This window comes from Mastigoproctus giganteus, chromosome 2 (assembly GCF_048544385.1).
Source record: "Mastigoproctus giganteus isolate SK-2022 chromosome 2, ASM4854438v1, whole genome shotgun sequence".
Lineage (NCBI taxonomy): Eukaryota > Metazoa > Arthropoda > Arachnida > Uropygi > Thelyphonidae > Mastigoproctus > Mastigoproctus giganteus.
The window spans coordinates 20,230,563-20,258,445 of record NC_143576.1 but is presented as its reverse complement, the minus strand read 5'-3'; the positions used below and the strand labels follow the sequence as shown (position 1 = coordinate 20,258,445).

The 27,883-nt window shown below is 35.8% G+C and overlaps 1 protein-coding gene across 1 annotated transcript in view; it reads left to right on the top strand.

Moving 5' to 3' along the window:
- Positions 1-27,883, top strand: part of LOC150089197 (tyrosine-protein phosphatase 10D-like) — a 315,903-nt gene that overhangs the window by 47,966 nt on the left and 240,054 nt on the right. Inside the window, exons 4-7 of the mRNA XM_090389780.1 lie at positions 614-898; positions 23,520-23,795; positions 23,938-24,038; positions 25,612-25,780. Coding sequence (XP_090245906.1) covers positions 614-898; positions 23,520-23,795; positions 23,938-24,038; positions 25,612-25,780 — 831 coding nt within the window. The remainder of the gene's footprint in view (positions 1-613; positions 899-23,519; positions 23,796-23,937; positions 24,039-25,611; positions 25,781-27,883) is intronic.

Below are 27,883 nucleotides of genomic sequence, written 5' to 3'. Positions count from 1 at the left end.
TTCCATAACCACTGCCTGTGTTACAAGAATGTTATTTTGGTTCGTATCATCTATCCACAGCACTAATAACTTCCTGCATCTTCTCCATTGTCTCACTCCTTGAATAAGTTGTTCTGGAAACACTTACATTAACAATTCCTGTATGGGACTGCTTTATCTTCTCAGCATTATTCATAATGGTTGTAACAGTAGAAGGTGCTAAATTTAACGTCTTGCACACCTCCAAACACTGCCGACTAGATTCCATAGGACTAATAACGTCCATTTTCACTTCAGTCATGACAGATTTGCGGCTTTTTTTAACATGTGTAGGCACAGATTCACCACTATGCTTAGAAGACATGGTTGCACAATTTATTTAAAATAATAAGGCAGTAATGAACACAGGAAATTATTAAACTTTAAGGCACAGCTCAAACATGTGCACAGTGGTGGACGAGGAGAAAGTAACTGACATTGACACTAGTGTCATCTAGGTACCCACTTCTGTGCTGCATTTACGCTTGTGCTTTCAAATTTTTATATATATAAACAGATTTATATATGTATATAGATGCAAAATATTAAAGTTTTAATGAATGTCTAGTAATTTTTGTGTTCTTTTCATTTCTAGAGCCAAATACTCCAGGCCGTTTTATTGTCTGGTTTCGAAATGATACCACACTTTTAGTTTTGTGGCAGCCTCCATATCCTTCAGGAATATTTGACCAATATCTTGTAACTATTAATCCTGAAGATGCTGTTCAATCAGTGTTGTATGTAGATAAAGAAGGTGAACCACCAGGACCTGCACAAGCAGCATTCTATGGTTTAATGCCTGGTAGAGCATACAATATTTCAGTCCACACTGTGAGTCACACTCAGATCAGTGATCCCACGAAAGCTCAGTATCGAACAGGTAAAAATTCTCTAAAGTAGTGCTTTTCAAATGATTTTCACATGGTGAAACTAACCTTGAGCATTTTGTGATAGAGAAAGTAATGTCTATATTGCTTTATGATTTTAGTGCATTTATCAAATTTGGAAAATTTCACAACATCCCTTACCACAGGTTATAATACTGAGAATCATTACGTCTGGATAGAAAATTCTTTTCTGCCTCTTGTTTTTTTGATATATTCAACAAAATTTTATTTATTTATTTAGTTTTTTGAAATTGTTTTAAATAGATGCTAATGTTACTAGTTTAATTTAGTAGTTTAATCTTACTAGTTTAATTTAGAGGAAGGAAATTAATAAATACTGACTTGATGAAGGTAAATGTTGATGAGGGCAGAAGTGCTGGATGACTTTTTCATTTGTCATTCATCATTTTTTTTTTTTTTTTAATTTATTGTTAGTATTAGTGGTGACAAATGAAGCAAGAAAGAAAGTTTCTTACAGCATCAGCCAAAAAAAAAAAAAAATAAATAAATAATAATAATAATAAAAAAAAAAGCCAGCACTTCCTATATTACTTCCTATAGCCAGCACATCCTACGAAGTGTGACAATAAAGTTTCGAGAATAATTCATTTAAAAATTTTATTTTGAAAATTATACAGGTGTGAAGCCATTGCCTTCAAAGTAGTCCCCTTCAGACTGTACACATGCATTCCAGTGTAGGATCCATTGATCGTAACTTTTCCGGTATCTGTTTTAATGCCTGCCTTACATTACTCTGATTTTCTGACTGACTGAAAATGCATTCCTTTCATGACTCCTTTTAGACGAGGAAATAAAAAGAAGTCACAAAGAGAGAGATCGGGTAAATATGGAGGGTGCTGCAATGTTGTGATCGATTTTGAAGTTAAAAACTCTTTCACTACACTGAATTTCTTTCTGCTCATGAGAGATTTTTTGTTACCAGCTTTGCACACACTTTCCTCATCAACAAATTTTCAGTCAAAATTAATCTTTCAGTCAAAATTAATCTAACACTTTCCCAATTAATGTTTAGTTTTTTGGCAATCGTTGTTGTGGGTAACCACCTTTCAAACAAGATCACACACACGAACAATGTTTTCATCATGTTGAGTCGTGGAAGGACGCCCTGAACACTCTGCATCTTCGACGGATTCATGTCCTTCTCAAAACTGTTTTGCCCAATTGAAAATGCGTGGTTTCGACATGGTATCATTTCCATAAACTCTGGTCAACTTTTCATAAATATCCGTTGACGATTCACCACTTTTCACCAAAAGTTTTATCACAACTCTTTGCTCTAAATTGCTTTCCATTTTTCACGTAACATTGAACTCAAACATGTCTTTACCTGAACCAACTTGTACAATGACTGAAACGATTGATGATGTTTACCCTTTGCATGCAGGTAGGGAGGGGTCAGGCTACACAGTAGGAGGACGGTAACGGTTTACAGGGTGGCCACTTTTACGGAAACAAAATTATTCTCAAAACTTTATTGTCACACCTCGTATTCTCTCTCCTTTCTGAGAGTTTGTCTAATTCTTTCTTGAATTTTTTCAAGGAAGGATTGGCGTAGACCAATGCTTACCAATATTGGTCTACACCATACGGTCCACACTCCAGCGTGGTGTGGACTACACAGTAGGAGGACAGTAACAGTTTACAGGGTGGCCACTTTTACGGAAACAAAAATATTCTCAAAACTTTATTGTCATACCTCGTATTCTCCATCCTTTCTGAGAGTTTGTCTAATTTTTTCCTTGAATTTTTTCAAGGAAGAATTGGTCTACACCATATGGTCCACACTCCGGCTTGGTAGTACAATAAGTAGCATCTTTGACCCTCTGTTCCCTGTGGATGATAGGTGGCATAGTGATGGTTGTGTTAAATGCTTATGGAATTGTGCTCCTTTTTTTTAATGCATAAGCGTGATTTAAAGAGTAGTTATGTTTATAAAATATATGACATGGATAGAGATAACTTCGGTGAGTCATAGGATAAAATTTTATTGCAGGTATTGAAGAGACACAAAAGATATCAGTGTTTGGAAATTGTCTTTGAACTCTAAGAGCAACATATATAGACTATAGCACCATAGGCTTACCATACAGAATTTTCCCTTGTGAAAATTCCCATAGACTTTACATTGTCCCGTTGAAATAATATTACACAAAATGGAGACTTGTTATCTTATTTCCCTGGAAATTTACTGGCTTTGGGGTAGCCCCCTTTAGGGAGAAGCCATTAAATATTTATATGTCACTATATACTGGGAATATATCAGTCTTTATTAGTTAGATTTCACATTTACATTTCGGAAAAGTCCCATAGGTTAACATGGGGCTAGTTTTGGGCTACTTTTAAAGAAACTTAAAGTGGTTATAACTCTTAATTTTGGAATTGAGCACCTTACTTTGGAGGAAAAGAATCTACTTGAAATTACTCATTTTGTAAATAATTTTGTGGCACCCCTGTCTGTTAGGGGCTGAACCCGTAAACCAACCTCAATGAATTCTTCAACTCTTATGCTGATTTCATCCCGGGTCGGGTAAAGCATCTATATAGACATATATTGTTAAACTGTTGAAATTAATTGGTTGTCTTCTGAATTACTTGTTTAATAAACATGTCAGAAAAAGACCGAGATATTATTTGGTCCCAGGAATTTGAAGCATATTCATCTTCTTGTGATGCATATTCTTCTTCTGTTGATTTTGCAACAAAACAGGTGACTCCTAACAAAGAATCTTTTCAGACACCAGTAAAGCGTAAAGATAAAAGGAAATCAAAGACCCCTAAAACTGTTACAAAAGGGGAAAAAGACAAAACTAAACTTAAAACAAAATTGGATAAAAATAAGACTCAATGATGAAGAAGATAAGAACAGCCAGTCTCTCGTTAAAGAAGTTCGAGCTAGTACAGCCAAGAACAGTGAGGGCTATGCAGTTCTTGATTGCCCAAGTGATACAGGGGAGAAAATAGTTAATGTTTGTAGTAGGGAGGACCAAGAGATTTCTTTTATAGATGGTTTGAACCTCGGAGGATCATTACATGCCTCGGAGGTGTATGTGACATTGGCTAAGATAAGAAGGGCTTTAGGAGAAATAATGTCTAAAGATTCAAGTAAAATAACAAAACCAACGTCTAATAGAATTTATGGTCTCTGGGCTGACGTGGAGGCAGTGACCACAGCTTTGGTTGTGGACAATGAGTGCCTTAAGGTACGTGCTAGGGATCTGGGGGAGAGTGCTTCTCAGATAAAAGAAATGTTAGATTGCCAGATTGAACTTCATAAGAAGTCTTATGCACAGGTAGTGCGGCAGGATCTCAAGTTGGTTGATCCTGTTGTCAACCAGAATAAACCAAGATCAAAACAGAGGATTGACAATGCAAGTCGGGATAGATCCTTATCAGTTCCTAGAGGTGTGGCTGATCCTCAGAATCTAATTATTTTTAGGCCTACTGAGGATTCTTCCTTGAGTTCGAGTCAGGATATAAAGCAGAAGGTGACACAAGTTATTAAGTGTGACCACAAGGAGATGAAAGTAAAAGGTATCCGTCTCCTTAGGAATAGGAGGATCCTTGTGGAGACCACAAATTCGGTGGATGCTAATAGGATCTATTCTGCTTCTGCTTTGAAAGAGATAGGTCTTACAATGGAGAAACCTTGGTTATCTGATCCAACAGTGTTAATGTATGGTGTCCCTTGTGAATATGCTAAGGAGGAAATACTTGATGATCTTTTCATTAAAAACTTAAAAGACTATGGTTTCTCACAAGATGAAGTTAAAGACGAGGTGACTTTCAGATTTAGTTCTGGATCGGGTGCAAAAGTGGTTAATTGGGTGGTTGGATTCAGTCCTCGCATGATGCGGTATATTTTAGATAGTGATAGAATCTATCTAGGATTTATATTACACAGATTCCGTAAGTTTACGATTTGTAAGCAAGTGTTTCCGTTGTTTGGGGTATGACTACTTGGCACAATTTTGTTCGCATAAGGCAGTTTATTGTGGACACTGTGCAGAGGGTGGTCATGTCTACGGAGATTGTCCCCATAAAAAAGACTCCAAAATGCATCAACTGCAAGAGACGTGGATTACAATCATTCTGTAAGGGATGCCAGAATACTTAAAAGCAGTACAACTTACAGACAGCAGAACCAAACATGACTGATAATGGTTCAAATTCAGCAGCAGCATTGGCCGATAAGAATCCAATTTTAGGTAATATTATATATGAGGGAATAAAAGTTCTTCAGATAAATGGTCAGCGCTGCAGAGTGGCAATGGAGATGAGATTAGAATAACAGCATTTGAAAATAATTTTGATATTATTTGTATACAGGAATCCTTTCATTCTTTGCAGGTAGGGAGGTTGGGCCCACAAAGTTATGGGTTTTCCCATGTCAGCAAGAATTATTCATTCGCTTGACAAACCTCCAAAAAGTGCCATAATTGTTAAAAACAATGATCTGGTTGTTACCAACATTACAGGTCTGTGCATGGACACTGTGACCTGCTTAATGATTTCTACACCTTTCATAAATTTTTACATTGCATCTGTTTACTGTCTGCCTAGTGAAGACATACAATTGACTCTCCATCGTTTGGACAATATATGTACTAATTTCGCTTCTAAAAATCTTATAATAACAGCGGATCTAAATGCCAAATCCAGCTTCTGGCACAGCAGTTTTACCGACCCTAGAGGATTATCTCTTGAGGATTTAATTTCATCCTACAACTTAAGTGTGCAAAACTTGCCTGACAAACCATTCACATTTTCTACTGTGAATGGCAAATCAAACAGAGATGTCACTCTTACCATGATTAAAATAGATAATTCTAACTGACTGGGATGTTATTCCAAACCTTGTGAATAGCAACTACCGCACTATTGTATTTGGTTTGAAGCCTCAACAGCAATATAATGATTGACAGCCACACGATCTTAAACTTTTCTCAATGAATACCATTAAATGGAACAAATTCAGAGATTACCTTCTCACTATTTTCTCTGCAGATGTTGTAGATAGGTTAAACGCTATGATGGCAATGGAATTTACAAATTTCGTCCAGACCCACCTGTATTTGGCAATGGAGTACTCAGCCAAAATAAAGCAGACAAGAAGAACTTCTGTTCCTTGGTGGTCTTCAGACTTAAGTAACCTGCGAAAGCAAGTTCAACAGGCTAGAAAAGAATTCCAGCAACATAGGCATCTTTCTGCCGAGGATGATGTTCAGACCTTCAGGGAAGCTTATAGTACTCTAAGGAAAAATTATCAAAAGGCAATTTCCAACTCAAAAGAAAGTTGTTGGAAAAATTTTGTAACGGATATAGGATATAAAGAACCGTTGGGCTTGCTGTACCAGATATTAAGGAACAAAATGGCTTGCGGAGATGTTTATAACACAGTTAAAGTAAATGGTCAAGAGAATCAAGATGGGATGTCTACGGTGGATTCCATAATTAACAACTTATTCCCCAAAGATATATTGAATCTAGATTCACCTGAACAAATGCAAATACATCACGATAATGAAAAGTATGAAGGACCATCAGACATTGAACCCTTTTCGCTCCTAGGCGCCTCCGTAGCCAGGTGGGAAGGAGCAGCAGTGCGTAGCACACGCTTCTTGATTAGACCGGAGTTCGAGCCCGTCACCACCAAATACGGAAGATACGGAAAGGTCAGGGAATGACCACCGCATATCCCGGAGCAATATGGCCTTAGTTGCTAATGCTCCTAAAACACCAAATAACAATAACAAATAACAACCTTTTCACTCCTGTATTTGGGCTCTGCCATGGCAAAGCTCAATGGTAAGAAATGCCCCGGTATTGACCTGATTGAGAACACAGTCATTGTTAAATTTTTTCCACACATTCTTTTAAATTTGACGAATAAGTGTTTACTAGAAGGAATATTTCCTCATCAATGGAAAATAGCTCTACTAAAGATACTGCACAAGCCTGAGAAATTAATATCAGATCCATGGGCCTACAGACCTATTTCGCTTTTAGCAAACCTGGGGAAATTGTTTGAGGCGAATGTTAGCCCCAAGAATCCAAAAAAATGCTAGAAGATCATCGGTTATGTTCAGAAGCACAATACGGCTTCAAAAAGGACGGTCGACTGAAGACGCTATAAATCTTCTGACCAACTATGTGTCCAACTCACCTGCTAACTACGTACTTGCTGTGTTTGTGGACTTTCAGGGCGCATTTGACACTTTATGGTGGGAAAGTGCCCTCAGGAGCTTGAGATCTGCAGAGTGTGATGTGTATATCTACAGTGTTATGCGATCGTGCTTTAGCGACAGACATATTAAGGTGGTGGCAAAACATCTTACGTACTGGGCTCAGATTTCAAGAGGATGCCCCCAAGGATCAGTGTTAGGACCTCTCCTCTGTAACACTGTGCTGGATCAATGGTTAACGCGGGAACACAATGGTATCAGTAAGATAGCCTATGCGGATGATTTGGTGATCGTTGCTGATGGAAACACAAGGAGAATAACTGAAGAGAAAATACAGCCTATCTTGGATGACTTGATGTCATGGGCTACTGTCAACAAGCTGAAAATATCCCCCAGTAAAACCAGTTTTATGACTTTTATAATTTCACAAAGTAAGAACCATTTTAGCCACAACAGACCGCCCAGAATCCATCTAAATAATACCCAAATACCATATATATCCCAAACTAAGTATTTGGGAATCACCTTAGATGATAAACTCAGTTTTCTGCCTCATGTGTCAAAACTCAAGGACAAAATCCGTTTTTTCACATCCTCAGTTATCAGAGTCTCGAGGAAAGAGTGGGGATTATCAAAGAAAACCTCGAACCTTTACTATAAAACCATATTTTTGCCTATTATATCATATGCAGCAAGTGTTTGGTACCAAAAAGTATCAAAGGTAAAAGTGAAACAGAAACTTATTTCCACACAAGATCAGTTCTTTTGACAATCAATAATATTCCAAGGACTGTTTCAAATGCACTCCAAATATTTGGTGGTACGATTCCTGTAGATTTATATATTGCTTTTCGGGGTTTGATTTACCACCTAAAAAAAGGACAGTTTAAGACAATGCTTGGAATTAAGACTGATCCAGCCAGCGACTTTAAAAGGGAGAAGAAAAGACTTTGGAAGGAATTTACTGTTGTCTGGCAAAAAAGATGGGATGAGAGTTAATTTGGGCTTGTAACAAGAAAGTATATTGTGCAAGTGGAATTCTCAACAACTCCTGGAGTTATTTTGTGGTTTAGACCTTCTATGACAACTTCTTATCTGCTAACAGGGCATGGGTCCCTCTGGGCTAAGTTATTTGAGCGTGGCCTGGAGCCTGATCCATACTGCACACGTGGGGAATATGAAACGTGGATTCATGTACTTCTGAACTGTCCATTGTACTCTCAACTTAGAACGGATTTAATGTTTGTGGTTCCAAACTTATTGGAGAACAATGTAAATATCTTAGTTGAAGACCATAATAACTTTATTGCTCTGCAAACCTTCTCAAGATCAGTTTTCATATTGAGGACTCAGCTAAGAACTTCAGCTTCTTCTGGGAATTGACTTCACAAATTACCAAAAGACAAAAGGTTTAAGTGTAAACAGAAGTTTTAAGTTAATTGTTATTGTGTTGACTTATATGGATTGCTATTGTCTTGATTTATGTTAATTAATGTTGCATTGATTTTGGCCAATTTTTATTGACAAGATTTATGTCAATTGTTATTGTAAAGATGTATGTTATGTATTGTTTTCTTGGTTCTCAGTAATTCAGAGGCTCGGAGCATATTTAAAAAAAAAAGTATTGTATATATCTGTTTAATATAATAATTAGTGAGTGTAAGTGAGGATAATTTGTGGAAGTTCTCCACTTGTAATTCATTTGTTGACACCCACTGGTATTGCACTACATCTAGTGGGTGCGGGACTTGTGCATTCAGCACAAATACATAATGTAAACCCGGGCCAAGAGAAGGGCATCGGGCAACAGCTGTCTTATATTGGCAGTGGTAAAATACCTTGCACATGTTCTTAGGCTGGATTTGTTGAGGTTCTACGCCAAAACAGATGAACTAGGTGGAGATGGACTTTTGCCTAGGAGCCACCCTTGAGTGGGATACATGTACGAAGTGCATGTATAATATAATATCTTATATATGTGTAACAAGAATGTTAATGTATATAAAATTTGTATATATATCTTTTTGTAAATATTGTATATATATATATATGTGTGTGTGTGTAATAATTGTGTGTGTACAAATAAATAAATAAAAAATGAAATGTTCCCTTTGGATCCCAACTAGAATTGTGCAATATCTCGAAAATCTATCAATATATATATTGATAGATTTTCGAGATATTGTACAATTCTAGTTGTGTTCCACCACTGACAAGGTGAACTGTACAGAGTTGGGATCCACCACTGACTTGTTTGTTTAGATTAGGTTATGCTCATTCTCTTTGTTTCCCCTCTCTCGGTGCTCTAAGACATAGCAGGCATACTTGTCAGATAGTCAACATGGAATGAGGTTACAGCAAAGAAGAGTATGCAGACATGCACTTCATGTATGGTAAAGCCAACGGCAGTGCACTTGAGGCTGCACGTTTCTACCAAGAAGCATTTCCCCACCGAAGGCACCCCAACAGGTGCACATTCATCAGGGTACATCAACGCCTTAGAGAACATGGGCGCTTCGCATATGGAGTATGACCCCAGAAGCATAACATCTGATGTTGAGGAAAGGGTGTTAGAAAGAACATCCTCTAGCATGTAACATCTGTAAAGTCCTGTGGTGTTGAAACCAAAAATTAAAAATGTATTATCTTATGTTTAATAAAATCACCCTTAGCAAAGGATTCACAGCTTTTTGCTCCCATAGTCGGTCAGTGGCGGATCTTAACAGAAAATGTGCATTATCTCGAAAACGGTTCATTTGCGGCCCGATTTTCACTGGGACTTTTTTGCTTATTTTAGTTTGTACTTTTCACCTTTAAATTATTGACCATCATTTTTGAAACATCCTGTATATAAATGAGTTTTTAATGTAACTCTTTAAAAGAAAAGTTTAAAGAGTAACTTAGAGCAGAGGTAAACAGTAGATGAAATGGTTTCAGTGAAACGAGGTAGTATCTACGAGGGTGAGGAAAGTAGAAAAAGAAGAGTTGTAGATTAGTAAAAGATGAAAGAATGTTAATATCCTAGAGGTTATGATGAATTAAGTAAATTATGGGCTGAATTGCCAAGTCAATATAAAATGGGGGAACTGTAAGGTAAAATTAGTATAACAAAATATTAATAAATTGCAAATGAAAATAAAAATAAAATGCAAATGGTATAAAAATGGAAATAAAATGAAAATAGTAATAAAAATGAAAATGGTATAGCTGTCATCAGATATGGGGGGGGAAACAATTTTAGTAAAAGGTCTAATATAGGTAATGCTAAAAACTGCTTGATCTGATGTCAGTAGAAATAAATATTATTGATACATGATCAGGTATTTGATCAGGGGACTACACAAACTTGTCTAATTCTAAATTTCTTTCCGTTCATTAAACTATTAGTGCAATATGAGGGTGAAATGAATGTTACTATCCTACTTCTATTGCTATTTTTGTATTTATTTATTAACCCCAGGGAACCCCTGGGGTTAATAAATAAATCACATCTAGTGAGTATGGGCTTGGCACAGCCAGGGTCCTGAGCTGGTTATCATCTTTCTTTCTTGTGATTCCTTTCTACTTCTCTCTCTCTCTCTCAATTTAAAATACTCCTTTTTCCATCCTCAATTTAATACCTCACCCTTATACCATTTGCTTGTTCCAAATTTATTTCTAAACTACACTGATTTCTTATCTATACAAAATTAATTCCTAAATTAAATTCCACATATTTATATTAAACATAATTGATATTAATCATTTTTATCCCAACTTGATGCTTATATTAAACATATTGATATTAACCATTTTTATCCCAACTCAATACTTATTTTTACCTAAATATATTACACTGCATTGGAACTACCTTGTCCGTACTGTATTAAAAAGTGTTAATTTCATTTCATTCCTTTTTGGCCTTTCACTTTTTTTTTACTACTGTGGACAAGTATAGTAATGCAGTTCCTGATACATTGTCATGTGTAGTCCCCTGATGAAATACCTGATCATGTATCAATATTTATTTCTACTGACATCAGATCAAGCAATTTTTGGCATTACCTATATTAGATGACAGCTATGCTATTTTCATTTTTATACCATTTGCTTTTTATTTTTATTTGCATTTTATTAATATTTTGTTATACTAATTTTACTTTACAGTTCCCCCACTTTATATTGGCTTGGCAATTCAGCCCATAATTTTCTTAATTCATCATAAACTCTAGGATATTAACATTCTTTCATTTTTCACTAATCTGCTACTCTTCTTTTTCTACTTTCCTCACCCTTATAGATAGTGACACCTTGTGTAACCTTCACATCAATTTATACTTACTCAATTTAATTTAATATTAATACAAATTTTATATATATATACACACACACATACAGTAGAACACTGATAAGTAGTTTTCCAAGGGACTGGAGGTTTAGCACTTCTTAGAAGGGAAAATGACCTAAGGGTATGAAATATTAACTAAACAAATAAAAATGAAAAGATATGTTAAAGATGGTTTTTAAGTACTATATCAGAATTTATAAATATTTTACTCTGCCTATAGGAAACATTTTTAAACTGAGGATTTCTGATTGCTTAACATTCTGTTCATTAAACTCATTACTAAGTTGGAAGAATGAGTTCCTTTGTAGTTTCAACATACCTTAAAAGGCCACAATTACAATAAGACACAGCAACAATCCACTAAGTAATTCAGAACTGTTCACAACCATCAGAACTTAACACTTAACATGGTCTTCGTATACAATTATGGATATCACTGAAAACAATTGTAACGTGTCACTTCCATTATATCAAAATGTTTATACTAAAAAGATTTTAGCGCTGAAAGCCTCAGAATACGGAAAATTCAGTAACATGGTCTTCGTATCCAATTATGGATATCACTGAAAACAATTGTAACGTGTCACTTCCATTATATCAAAATGTTTATACTAAAAAGATTTTAGCGCTGAAAGCCTCAGAATACGGAAAATTCAGTAATCGAACCATATGCATCATTTTAGTTTGTAGTAAACCACCGAACTAGGTGAAATCGCATATTTTCTGTTATATCTCATATTAGCATTAATAGAGGCATATGATGCAAGAAAGCAAGCTTATGCAGCATCAGCAAAAAAAAAAACAAACAAAAACCTCACATTTCACCCCTCCATTCATTCCAAATGGCTTTCCAGCTCAGCCTTAAATTTATTTAGGTTATCAATTTCCACAACAAAAAATGAAAAAATACAGAAAAAAAATTTCTGCACATCTATTCTAAAACAGTCTTTCCTCAATTTGAATCTGTGCTCCCTCAGGTTCTTAATCTGAGAAGAGAAAGAATCCCATCAGCATTCATCTTGCTTAGCCCATTCAAGGCCTTATACACATGTGCCTGCAGCATGTCCAGGTGCTGCAGTTTGCAGAACTTAATCCTTTTGTGGTAACAGCATCCCTTTGTTGCCCTCGCCAACCTTGTTGCACTTCTTTGTACTCATTCTAGCAACTCTACATCCTTCCTAAAATGAGGCATCCACACCTGTACACAGTACTCTAGGTGTTACCTGATCATTGCCTTGTACAACGGGATAGTTGTGAATGACTTCACAACGAGTTGACCTGATATTGAACTACCTCAGATAAGCAATGCTTCGACAATGGATTCTCGAATAGGCATCACTTTGCCAATGGATTCTTGGAGGATAATACCCAGGGATGGTGGTATCTGCTGAAAATAAGTAACATTAGTCTTCTCCATTGACAAAGTGTTGCTTATTGAAGGTAGTGCAATATCAGAACAACTTGTGAATGCATTCACAATATTAGATGTAAAAAACAATGTAATTTCACCTACTTCGGTAGTTTACTACGAACTAAAATGATGCTTGGCAATAACTTGTTTGGTTACCAAATATTTATATTGTTTAATATTTTTTAACATTAAAAATAAAGAATTTCGATATTTAAAAAAATGTATTAAGTGGAAAAACATCATTATAATAATACACTGTGTATTCTTTATCACAAACGTTTTACTCAGGAAACTTCTTATGCGGGAATATAATACATTACAACATATTGAGTTGAAATTGTGACTTAAGAAACCAAACCTAGTATAGGAGAAAACTTCTTATGCGGAATAATTTCTTATCCGGGTTCTACTGTACATATATATATATGTATGGTTTGTTTGTTTTTTTTAATTTTTAATAATATTTATATACATAAAGGAAAAACTATATGCACATGTGCATGCTTTAAAATTTCACACACTTAATGGCCTTTTAAATTGGAAAATAGTAATAGTATTCACCATATAGTGCAAAGAAGCTTCAGGCTTTTGCTACCCTGCAAAAAAACAAAAAACAAACCCAACCAAGTAAATAAGAAAACACAAATTATATGCTCCCCTCCTCACACAGGTAAGTATCCACTTGACCTTTGAATTTATTCAGATTGTCAGCCTCAACTACCTGCGAGGGCAACTTGTTCCAGCTATCAATCACTCGTGGCTAAAAGAAAACTTTCTACAATCTAGGCGTCTCTGTAGTCAGGTGGGCAGGAGCAGTAGTGCATAACACACGCTTCTTGATTAGACGGGGATTCGAGCCCGTGACCACCAAATACGGAGCATGCAGAAAGGTCAGGGAATGACCACCGCATATCCCCGGAGCAATATGACCTTAGTTGCTAATGCTCCTAAAAAACCAAAAACAACAACAAACGACAAATCCTACAATCTAATCTAAACGTCAAGCCCTGTAATTTGAATTTATGACCTGGAATTCTGGAATTGTTTAGAATATAGTGTTAATTGTAATGCAGGTGGAATTCTTACTGTTTCTTTAGAACAGTAAGAATTCCACTTTTATTCGTTTTACTAATCTCTCTCAGAGCCTTATAAACTTCAATGGGGTCACCTCTGAGGTGCCTAGCTGCCATGCTCATTTGAGTTGCCTGTCTTTGGATCCTTTCAAGAACCTCAATGTCTTTTTTCAGTTGAGGTCTCCATACTTGAACACAGTATTCCAAATGTGGTTTTACAATTGCCTTATACAGTGGGATTATGACCTCCCTATCTCTTCAGGATAGCATTTGATAAATCATCGATAGGACACTATTGGCTTTCTTGGTTGCCTGTTTACCTGTTCAGAAAACTTCATATCTCCCTGTATTGTTATTCCCAGATCCCTTTCCTATTCAACTGTTTTTAATTCAACCCCACCAAATGTATAATTTATTTGTGGATTGCTGTTCCCTAAGTGCATTTAGCTGCATTAAAACATAGCCGTCACTTCTGACCATCTTTGAAGTCTGTTCAAGTCACCTTGAAGGAGTGCTGCTTGGCCCTGATATTTAACAACCCTGCCAATCTTTACATCATCTTCAAATTTTGACATTTTGCCTTCTATCCCTTTGTTGGTGTCATTTATGAAAATGAGAAACAATAGTGGTCTAAGAACTGATCCTTGAGGGACCCCACTCCTGACATTACACCAATCTGAATAATATTCATTAATCACAACCTCTGCCTTCTGCCCTGCAGCCACCCAGCAATCCTTCTTAGAATCTTACCAGTAATCCCAACCTATTCAAGCTTACAGTAACCTCTTGTGAGGGACTGAGTAAAATGCTTTGCTAAAATCCAAATAAACTATGTTGAAATTATTCTCTAAATCCAATTCATGAGTAACTGTGTCAAAATAGCCTACTAAGTTAGTTTAGCATGATTTACCCATAACAAAGCCACATTGTGTGACCTCCACAATGGCATATCTATCTATCTAAATGTCCCTGGATTGCACTCTTAATCATTGCCTTTAAGATTTTTTCTACCACTGAAGTCAGACTAACTGGTCTGCAGTTACCAATTTCACTCTTAGAACCACTTTTATGTATTGGTGATACATTGGCACTTCTCCAATCCCAAGGAATCTCCCAAGTATAGAGTTGCCTTCATAATTAACCTCAATTGTTCAATACACTCCCTTGTGCTCTCCTCAAAACTACAGGGTATATTCCATCAACTCCAGGAGCCTTACTTGCCTTTATGCTTAAATTTTTTTCTAATAAACAATCATCTGTAATTATGATATTGCTAATTTCATATGGCCCAGCCTCACTTGCATGGCCTCTTCTCAGCATGCAGGTTCTTTCATCAGTAAAGACCGATGCAGAGTACCTATTCAATTCATTTGCAACATCAGCTGGGTTACCTAAGACTTTCTCAGAGAGTATACAAGTGTCTGATCTGATTAGCTTTCTTCTTTGATGAAAATTCCTTGTTTCCTTTCTTTGCTCTCCTAGCCATTGCTTTCTCATATGCGGCATTGGACTCCCTGACCTTATTTGTGGTACTATTACAAATTAGGGCACCTCCGTAGCCAGGTGGGAAGGAGCAGCAGTGCGTAGCACACGCTACTCCTTCAGTACTTTTCATCACTCTGTTGTTGTTGTTTTTTGGTTTTTAGGAGCATTAGCAACTAAGGCCATATTGCTCTGGGAGATGCGGTGGTCATTCCCTGACCTTTCCGCATCCTCCGTATTTGGTGGTGAAGGGCTCGAACCCCGGTCTAATCAAGAAGCATGTGCTACGCACTGCTGCTTCCTACCTGGCTACAGAGGCGCTCATCACTCTGTAACTGTCACATGCTATTTTTTTTCTGCTCTACTTGACCACCCAGCTCCACAGTCATCCATTTCGACATCCTCCTCCTGCAATATTTTCTTAAAGATATGTATGCTTTCATGGCTTCTGTGATTTTTGCTTTAAAAGTATTCCATAATTCAAATGTATTCGCCATCTCTTGGCAATCTGCCCAGTTTACCGATGCTATATAACTCCTTAAAATGTCAAATTCCCCCTCTTCTGAAGTTATGCTTCTGACTCATTCACACCACACATATTCTATGCTGGCTGGAAGACATAACTTCAGACAGGCAAAAGAATGTTAATATCCTAAAAGTTATGATGAGGTAAGAAAATTATGTGCTGAATTATGAAGCCAACTTTGGAGATTAAGGAACTGTAAAGTAAAAATATTAATACCAAATAATTAAACAAAATAAAGTAAAATAAAATAAAAGGTGATAGAGCTGTCATCAGATATGGGTGGGCAAATTTAGTTAAGTCGAATACAGGGATGGCAAAAATGCAAAGGCTGGTGTCTGCTGACGCCAGACTTTGCATTTTTGCCATCCTGTATTTGACTTATAACTAAATTTGCCCACCCATATCTGATAACAGCTCTATCGCCTTTATTTTATTTTGTCCTTACCCTTCTAGTCCTTGGCACTTTGTGTAATTTTAACCTCCAACTATGTAAACTTTATCAGGCTTATCTATTCTTACATGCTTATATACTTTTTCATCCTTTACTGCTGCTTTGTGCGCTTTGGTGCATTTGTCCTACCTTTCTTATTCATTTTTATTTTTCCATCAACTGTTACTTTGACTGAAGGAATTGACAAAAATTAGAATATTCATAAATGAGTTTTGAGAAAAATAAATCACAGAAGATCCATATATTTCATTGATCTTCTGTGATTTAATAAAATAAATAGCAGCACCTCAGACTGTAGTATGAAATAGAAGCAGTGACAAGACTATATTAGGATCACTGATACATGAAAAAATAAGAAAAATCTTGATAACTAACATTCAGTGTAAAACAGGTGAAGCAAACTTAAGGTGGTAATGGGCATATAGAGAGGATGGGAGAATGAAGATTAGTGTAAAAATGTTATAGAAAATGGTAATAGACGAGGATCAATGAGAAGTGTAGGTAAATGGTGTCAATCAGGCATTAGAAGACCGCAGACGTACTTTTGCTAGCAGTAAAGAACTAACAAGAAATATGATAACTTGAAAGTAAATAGTGAATGGGAGACCAAATAGTCCAAAAAGACTAATTTCTATAGTCGTAGTGCCCATCATCCAAATCTGGGTATAACAGATTTTGATGATAATGAAATAATAGATAAAATAAAAACAGAAAAGTTGAGTAATGGACACAGTCATTACATTTCAGGAACATTCAGTATTTATTTTTTAAATTAATTGAATTTTTTTCTTCTTCTGTGATTAATAGAAGTGAAGAGTAAATAACTAATTACTTTGTACCATTTATTACTGATTAACAAATAACATAAAATTGTTTTCACCAGACATGTGGAAATGAGAGCAAACTAAGTACTACCTCACAACACAATATTCACTAAACTGTTTGTAATATGTAATTTACTCTTGGATTTTTAATAAAAATTGAAATGTAACGTATTTTGTGAATCTTCTGTGATTTAATAAAATAAACAAATAACAGCATATACCTCAGGTTGTAGTGTGACACCAACATTTTTGTAATGTATTTTGTGTATTTTCCTTCTGGATATTAATAAATCGAAAAATTAACATAGTTTTTTTTTTAGTTAAGCGACAACTTTCGTATGCACAGTACTTAAAGTGAGTACTGTGTATACTGAAATCAACAGACGGTACAGTGAGTACTGTCTGTTGATTTCACTATGTGGCAATGAACATAATATCCAGTATATGGATAGCCTATATGATATATATGAAAAAATAAATAAATAAAAATTGTTCCAATTTTAATGAAATTTGGGATCGCCCAGCAGTTCTTTTTAAAAGGGGCAAACAAAATTTTATGGAATCTGTCCAGTGGGAGTCAAGATGTTACATGCAAACAGATGAGCATGGTGAAGACGATTGGGTTTATACATATGTGAACATGCCTAATAAGCAGTATGAGAGAGAGAGAGAGAGAGAGAAAGAAAGAGAATGTTTTCACTTACCAGTTCTGATTCTGTATGAGTATATGGTAATGCAAAAAGAGCTTTTCTTTTTGAAAAAAATGAAAAATATAATTTTATCGCATACTTCTATGTTTTAATGCAACAATTCTAATGTCCTGAAAATTAGTGTTTTTTAATATGCATTATTTATTTTATTATATAATTGCATGTAATATTTTCCTTTCGGTGAGCAAATTCCATGGTTATTTTTTTTGTGTAAATAGCCACTTATTTATGTACACAGAAAAAAAAAAGATCTAATTTTGCAACTGTAAATCAAACATTTTTCAACAATACTCAGACTAGGTGTTTTCCTTCTACTACTCTTTTCTGCCATAGTATGTGAACGTGTATAAAAATTAGTGTAGAGAGAGAGAGAGACCTGAAAAACAGACCCTAAATTTTGACACTGACCCCCCCCCCCCATCAGCCTTACACTGTTCCTTCATAATAATTGGATTGCTCTTGTCATTTCAAGACCTAGTGCTGCTGGACCTGATGGGGTTCATTAGCCGAGTGGTCAGGAGTGAGAGTGCAGTAGCACATGCTCTTTGAGTAGACTGGGGTTCAAGCCCCTGACTGCTAAATATGGTCGATCTGCCAACCCGCACTGGACCAGCGTGGCAGATTATGATTAATTTCCCTCAGCATGAATTGTTGAGGAGGCTTCCATCCTGCAGTGGGTTGATAATGGTTGCAGTTTACCTTTTACTTTTTTTTTACCCAATGTTACAGAGTTCAGTGAAGAGTCACTTCGTGTTTTATTCCTTTTATATAAATGGATTTTTACAGAAATGCTCTTCCTGATACTTGGCAAAGATTCAGTGAATCACATCACCATTAGTGTGTTCCCTCACCAGCTGTATGGAAAAATAATGGGAAAAATGGTTAACTCTTGTCTCACTGAACAAATACAATCTTATCATCTCATCACAGTTTGAATTTCATACTGTTAGATTGAATTTGGACCTCTTGATTTAGACCTCTACACAGATTTGTAAGCACATTATAAAGGAGTATATGACTACAGTTTATTTAGATATTGAGAAAGCTTTTGACAAAGCTTGGCATTATAGAATTCTGCATGATCTGTATGCAGTGGGCTTAAAGGGACAATCTCCCAAAGTTTATACAGAACTCCCTGAAGCAGTTGTCTTTCCAGTTTAGCATTCAAGCCTTTCTTTCTCTTAACTTTATCCAAGGAGGTGTACCACGGGGCTCAGTTTTATGTGTCACCTTATAATGAATTATAAAAATCAACTGAGCAACCCAGAATGTTCTAACCACTGTTTTTACTACTTTATACACATATACCTTGCTACTCTCAAAATATAATAATGATTGAGAAATAACTTCAGGGTTACAACTTGGTTTCAGAAAATGGTTTTCACATATCAGCTGAAAAAAACCAGTTTCAGTTAATTTTTTAGAAGACGTAATTTTCATCCTGACCCAGTTCTAAAGCTGAATGACTATGTATTTATTGTACCAACTGGCCGATTTCTTGGTTTAATCTTAGATAAAAAATTTACCTTTTTTAATGATATCAAACAGCCTAGAAGTGCTTGTTTCAAGAAATTAAGCATCTTGAGAGTATTGTCAGCTACATCATATGTGCTGACTATCATATTCTTCTTCACTTATACATGCTATAGGTGAGATCACAGATTATAAAGCTCCAGTTTACAACTCTGCAAACCCAGTGCCTTGAGGTGGTTATTCCATATTCATCACAGTGCTTATGTATTTCTCTTGGATCCTACCACACATCTCTTGTCCAAAGTCTTTAGCTGAAGTTCATGACACTCTGATCTTCATATGATGACAAATCTAACTACTGAATTATGCTATCAGAATCAAAAGGTTAACCCATGCATCCATCTAGTTTAGGAGAACTTGTGTATGCCACCTTTCCATCAAAGAATGTCTGCTGGCATACATCTTCACTCATTATTTGATAACTGGCAGCTAGACCTTTCTAAAGTATCTCACAACTAGTTCCACCATTCCTCCATGGGCTTTCTGTCCCCCAGCATGTAATCTATCCCTTCAAGATTGAAGAAAAACTACTCTTTCTCAACAGAATATAAAAGAGCTTCATTAATCACTAATTGAAAAATACAAATTTTGTACTGAGATGTATACAAATGGCTCCAGAACTAACCATCACATTGGTGTTGTAATTGTTCTTCCATCGTCCAATCATCAGTCAGTTACCAGATTGTAGCATCTTTACTGTGAGCTGTATGCAGTAAAAATGGCCTTGGAATCCATAAAATGACACCAATTTACTCCTAGTGTAATATTCCTATTACTGACTACAAAAGTCTTGTGTTAAGTCAAAGTATAAATCACTGTGAAAACATCTTGTAAAATCAAGGTGGCAATAAATTCTTTCAGATTAAACTGAATCTCCAGTCTTGGCCATTCAGCTTCCACTTGAATTGAAAAGAAGTTATGCTTGCAGGACTAAGGATAGGTCATACACACCTTACTGACTTATCTTCTCTCAGCCTCAGATCACCTTTCTGTCAGAACTGTCATGCTCAACCCACAATCCAGCATATCATAGTGACTGCCTTCTCTATAATAGAGTATGGCAAACCATGTTCTTATTAAGGAATGCAACTCGAATCACTCCTACGTTGAATGTATTTTAGATGACAGATCTGATATCAGCCTAAATCAGCCTAAAAAGAGATACAATATTATGACAGAATTTGATGCTAAATCCTTCACAATACATATTTCTGACCTTTAATAGCACCTATTACTTTCTACCTTTATTTGGCACATAATGGCCTTTAGTTGCCACTGTGCTGTAAAACTTCCAATAACAACAATCAATACATTCTGCCTGCAGTGGCTAGTGCTTAAAAATGTGAGTGCAACAAAAATGTAGATAACAAACTCCACTTGGAGAAAATACTGGGCCTGAATTTTACTTAGACAAAATGTTAATACTGTTGTGTTAATATACTGGCCTTTTTCTGGACAGTATGTTAATACAACGCAAGTCATTTTTTTATCTCTCTCTCTCTCTCTCTCTCTCTCTCTCTCTCTCTCTCTCTCTCTCTGTGTGAGAATAAATATTTATTTTGGTAATAAGTATACAGTGAAACTTCTCCTAACGGACATCTCTCTACAACGGACATTTTCAAATTCCCCAACTCTCCTCTATTGGTTTTAACATGTTTTCAGCTTCTGTCTAGTGGGCATTCTCTGTAACGGACGCGGACAGGCAATCTGCACTGTTTCATTTAGATTAGCACTTAATTTGATCTCCCAATAACGGACAGCGGGCGAGCTCACGGCCCTTTTTCTAGGAACGTTTCTCCATGTATTGCCTCAATCGTGTGTTTATTTTCTATTTCCGATTCTCTGAATTTTATCAAGGTTTACGTCGCGGTTCTAAACCCTTTTTCAAGAATTTTAAGGCAAAACTTCTGATGTAAAACTTCTGATGAATTCGGTGTGTGCAGGGGGGGGGGGGATTTGGTCGGCCTTCCGTCTTTTGAGTTTCAGTTTTCAGTTTTGTTCAGTGTCGTGTGAAGTGCACAATGTCTTCTCGTAAACATTTAACTTTAAAAGATAAAGCCGAACTCATTAATGCGTATGATCGGCAAAAAAATAGTGTTCGCAATCTCGCTGCAAAATTCCAAATCGGGAAGACGCAGGTAAGCGGCATCCTAAAGAAAAAAAATTAACTGCTCAAACAATTTTGGCAACATGGAAATGATCAGGTTCAAAAATCATTCCCGAAAACTGTTGGACTTCAAATTTGTCGCGCACGTGCTAAAAAAATTCCCATTAATGGACCTATTATTAGGGAAAAGGCTTTGGAGGTTTCGAAATCTATGGGAGTAAATGAGTTCAAAGCTTCTGTGGGATGGCTAGACAAGTTCAAAACTCGGCATAAAATTTCTTGGAAAACCGTAAGTGGTGAAGGTGGATCTGTTGATACTGGGGTTGTAACAGAGTGGACTGTCAAACTGGAAGATTTATGTCGTGATTTTGAAGCTAAGGATATTTACAACTGTGATGAAACAGGGTTGTTTTTTAAAGCTTTTCCTGAAAAAACAATGAGTCTAAAAAACGAAAAGTGCCAGGGCGGAAAAATTTCTAAGGAACGCTTGACTGTACTATTGTGTACAAATATGCTAGGAGACTTTGAACATCCTCTTGTTATAGGAAAACCACAAAATCCTCGTTGTTTCAAGGACATAAAGTTGAATCTTTTGAATGTTGGCTGGAAGTCTAATAAAAAAGCGTGGATGACACGAGATATCATGAGTGAATGGATAAGTCACTTGAACCCAAACATGATTCGTCAAAACAGAAAAATTATTCTTTTCATGGATAATGCTGCATCTCACCCGCACATTGAATTGTCCAACATTCAAATCGTTTTTCTGCCAGCAAACACATCTGGAGAGTGTCAGCCCTTGGATCAAGGGATAATAAAAAATTTTTCACTTCACTACAGAAAACGTGTTTTAAGACATCTCACTGCAAACATGAACGATGTAACATGTGCGAGTGACCTTGCAAAGAAACTCAGCATCCTAGATGCGATTCAATGGATTTTCTCTTCAGTAAATGCAATTAGAAAACAAACTGTCGTGAACTGTTTTGTAAAGTCTGGCTTCTCAAACGCAAAAATTGAAGTTGTGAACAGCAATGTGGAGCACCAAGAAGAACAAGAACTTCAACAACTATTGATAATATACGATACTTCCGCTACAAGTGACCCTGGCTACAAAGATGTAGACGCGAACCTCACCACTGAAGATGGTGCTCTAGATATCAACGACATTGTCATCGATATTTTTCAAGAAGTTCCTCATGAGGATGAAGAAATGGAAGGAGGTCATTCTGTCGAAGAACATATTAACGACGAACCACCGATGAAAATAGAAGAAGTGCTCATACAAATCAATCGTTTAAAAATGTTTTTCGCCACTGAAGAAGATACTGAAGGACTTTCGATGGTTTCTTCACTCCAAACAAATGTTGAAAACAAAATTATTAGCCGGAAGAAGGTGCAGAAGAAAATAAGTGATTACTGTATGTATTTTTCTTAAGATAAAGTCATAATATGCATAGCACAATTGTATGTATATTATTTACAAAAATATTGTGCAAAATCTGCATATAATTTAATTTAATTTTACATTAAACATTTAATGATTTTTCTTTATCTCTTGTGTATGTAATTGTATATTATTTACAAAAATATTGTTTAAAATCTGTATATATTTTAATTTAATTTTACATTAAACGTTTTAACGATTTTTCTTCTTTTTTTTTTTTCTCCTTCAGATTTCTTGTTAGCGGACACTTCTCTCTAACGGACAGATTTTCGTTCCCCATGGCTGTCCGTTAAAGGGAAGTTTCACTGTATTCTTATTTTTCTATTATTTTTACTTTATGTGCTAAATATTTCAGTTTATTATTTTTGTTTTGTATCAGGTAGTTTAGCAATTTTTAAATAATATTTTAGCTCTATTTTTAAACATAATTATATGTTTGATGATGCGATGCATAATTATATGCATCAATTTAAAGTTTTATTCACCTTATTAATGTAGGAAAATTTAATTAAAATTTTAGTTCCTTTGCCACCTACTAATCTTACGTTGGATACGAAGACTACTACCCCACATTCTTTTGTTGTTCATTGGTCACCTCCAAAATCAGCATCTGAATTTGATCGATACCAAGTCAGCTTAGGTATGCAAAGTAATCATAGGTGGACACTTGGAAAACAAGAAAATACTATTGCCTCTTTTAGTAATGATCTTGAACCAGGTCATACATATGAGGTTGTTGTTAAGACAGTTAGTGGTAATGTTGCTAGTTGGCCAATGACAGGAAATTTCACCACAAGTAAGTATTCTTAACAGTCAGTATTTAATAAATCTTGCTGTTAATGTGTATTTTATACATTGTGATTTTTTCTTTAGTAGTTAGCCATTTCTTGGATACATAATTAATATTTTTATTATTTTATTATTATTGTTTTATTTAGAACCATTAGCAGTAACAGCTCTTAACACTTCCTCATCAGCAGCTGGAGAGATTATAGTTGAATGGATTCCAAATAATAACAGTATTCAAGATTCTTATATGGTAAAGTAATTTTTTTTTTTATGGTTTTAGGTGCAGTATCATTTTAAAAGATTTAGAAATTCTGTATTAAAACCATAAACCATAAAGGTTTGTGGTTTTAAATCAGAAAGTCTCTGTACATTTAGTATCTCTGTTTCATACTAATTGAGAAAACACAATTGTACACACACACACACATACACACACTAAGATACAGCTGAGGTATATAGCTGAAGTAGTGAATGCATTTTGGACCAGATGTATATATTACAGCTCATTTCCTATGTGATCACTTTGAAAGCAACCATAGGGCCTCACACTGGTGAGTATGGGCTTGGCACACCCAGGGTCCTGAGTGCTGGATATCATCATTATTCTTCTCTTTCTTGGTGATTCCTTTCTATTTTTGACTCTTATTTCTCTCTCTCAGGGTAATTCAGAAAAAAAATTTTTTTTTTTTTTTTTTGGGTGGTGCAGCATAAGCCTCAGGCTTCCTTGCACCATATGGCTAATAATAATAATAATAAATGGGAATCTGATGCAAGATCTGGATGTTTATGTGTGATTGGCTGAGCTGGAAGATATTTGATAGTTATTGATTGTTTTCCGGAAATTACCTGGTTTCTGATTATAGCTTGCACTGATATCCAAGGCAGTATGATATATGTTTATATTTGAAATTTTGTACATATCTATAATTTTTATTTATTTTTTGGGTAGTGATTAAAAATTTCCTAAAAGTCTTTATTAAGTAAAATAAGATATTATAAAGATATATGGTCCAGTGTAGCCAAGAGGTCAGGCAAAAGAGTGCAGTAATGCACATGCATTTGAGATCTTGGTTCAAGCCCACATGACTTCTAAGTGGCGTTAATGATTATTCATTGTCAAAAAATTAATTGTAAGCTCATCTGACCTATTCTTTGTGCCAGAGTATAAACAGGAATGTTTGAGTGGACCATGGTTCAAACCTGCATGACTGCTAAATGGAGTTAATGGTTGTATTCATTTTTCAAAATAATTAATTGTAAATTCCTCTGATACAGTGGTTGTGCTGGAGTATAAACAAGATATTGATCTCAGAAATTGGCTAGTGAAAGTTTTTAAAAAAAATTACTTTATATTTCTGTATGAATATCCCAGTTGTTTACAAAATAAATATAACTTTATTAATAATAATTATATATAACTCTCTCTTAATTTTGTTTGTGCAATGTAATGCATACATATTACAAAACAAGTAATATGTATGTATTGCATTACATTTTGTGCCTGCCCAGATAAAATTTCATGAAAATATTCATTGCAGTTGAATTCGCATGTAATATTCAGTTATTACATGTGAATGAATAAATATGCTGATACTAATAGGCACATATTTGTAAATACATCTAAAACATGTTTATGTAGAGAGAAATTGAGATTTTAATTAATATTGCATAATTAAAAACAATAAAACCTTAAAAAACAGTAGACGATTAAATCAGCTGATGACTGATTTAATCTTTTAGCACCAAAGTGATTTCCTTATAAAATGATAATATATCTGATGCATTAAATATTGTTTAATTTTTTTCTAAATTTTCCAATGCAGGTCAGATATCATGAACTTGAAGCCTTTAGCAGTGATGGTATTGTACACGTTGTGCAGGAAAATAAGTTTCCTCTTACTGGTTTACTTCCTGGAAGAAATTACTCTATCAGTGTTGTAGCCCTAAGTCATGATATGCCTAGTGAAGCTGTTGTTGTATACCAAGCAACAAGTAAATTTCTTTGTTAATTACTTCAGTGGGTTAGTTAACTATAATATAGCTGTGTTAATTTTGTAAGAAAAAAATTTACTATTTCATGAAATATATAAAGTTAAGTTTTATTGTAGTATTTGTTAAGATTTCAGTGTTTTTTCACATTCTGAATTGGTAAGAACATTTAGCTTAAAGTTGGTTATAATCATTAAATATCATAAAATAAAATGAAGCACACATCTAGAAATATGCATAGGTAATGTATACATTACATTCCATGCATTTGATTATCTGATAACATACCCTAGGAGTTAAACTTTTATACTTTATTAGACTGTCACCAAAACTTCACCCTATGATATTTACATGAAGGATAGTTGTGGGGTGGAATTTGTTTAGTAGTTCTTCCCTAACTATCCAAAAAATGATTGGAGCTGCCATTCCAAATTTATAGCAGTGTTTCAGTGGCAAGCTGGAGCTGCTGAGAAACCAACACCCCCAGCCTGAAACCTTCTAGGAAACAAAAAAAAATGACAATTTAGCACTGATCTGACTTTCCTTTCAAGTAACCTGAAGCACTTTTGTTTATATATATATATTTCTGGTGGGGGTGGGTACTAAGGATTACGTAATTGCATCTGGGCTTAAAATGCTTCCAAAATATAAATGAAACATGCTGAAAATTTGGTGTTGATTTGACCTTCTTTCTTGAGTAATGCTCAGGCATTCAAATTTCTGGTGTATGTATGTGTGTTGTGGGGGTGGGGAGATTGGAAGTCTTTAATCAGAATTATTTCTGGCCCCGGGTGCCAAGCGTTCCGTGGCCAAGCGATCTCAGTGCGTTTTCCAAAGCGAGCTATCTAAAGAGCTTTTGCCATTGTATATATTCTGTTTATTTCTGAATACCGTTTTTTCTCATTTTATATTTAAGTAGCTCTTTTGTTCTGCAAGAAGTAGGCAAAGGCCCAGAAAGGAAAGAAACCTTTTTGTTTCGTTTTCTTTATTACTAACACAACTAATAGCCGCTTGGTCACCTCGTGGCACTGCTCCTGCCTCCCCGTGGCGGGGCCGGTAACCTGGGTGGTAAAGACAAACCCCCAGGGCCAAAAGGAGCCGACATGGATATAAGTGACTATCCACTGTTAGAGCCCTCGAGCTCAAGGTCAGAAATTCCTGACATTGACCATGACTCCAATCGTCCAAAGAGACTAAGGACGGAAAATCAGAATAATGACGTGCCAGCATTTCTTATAATGCACTCATTATCCACGCAACCTGTTGGCAAACTATCGCCTTTTCTTATACAGAAATGTTTAGAATCGGTTTGTGGATCTCCTAAAATGGTTAAGCGTCTCCAATCTGGAGACCTTCTAATTGAAACTTCTAAGACAACTCACTCAGAGAAGCTGTTAAAATTAACATCATTTAACAGTATTCCAGTGTCAGTTACGCCCCATAACACTCTTAACACCTCTAGAGGCGTTATCAGCGAATGGGACTTACTATCAGTGTCAGAAGAAGAGATAATACAAGAACTGAGGGAACAAAAAGTGACTCATGCGCGGAGAATAATGACCAAAAAAGATGGGAACCTACTACCAACCAGGTCCGTCATTTTGACATTTAGTACTCCGACTCTTCCATCTTCTGTTAAAGCAGGTTATTTAAACTGCAAGATTCGGCCTTACATCCCAAATCCCATTCGCTGCTTTAAGTGCCAGAAGTATGGCCATTCTCAGACGGCATGCCGAGGCGATGCTGTGTGTCCTATTTGTGGCTCTAAGGAGCATTCCCAAGGAGACTGTACAGCTGCCACTCCTAGTTGCCCTAACTGTAAAGGAAGCCATCCTGCCTTTTCTAAAGCATGTGACCTTTGGAAAACAGGCAAACAAATCCAGAAATATAAGGTAGAGCATAAAGTCACATACCCTGAAGCAAGGAAGCAAATACTGTTAACCATGCCTAGCCGATCATACGCATCGGTCTCTAAAAACAGCCGGTCAATTTCAACTCAAACAGATGTCTCCATAGAACCAAACATTTCATTTGCCACCTGGGCCAAAACCATGCTAACGTGCAATAAAAAATCTACAGTTAATGAAACCAGCAACACGCCAATCA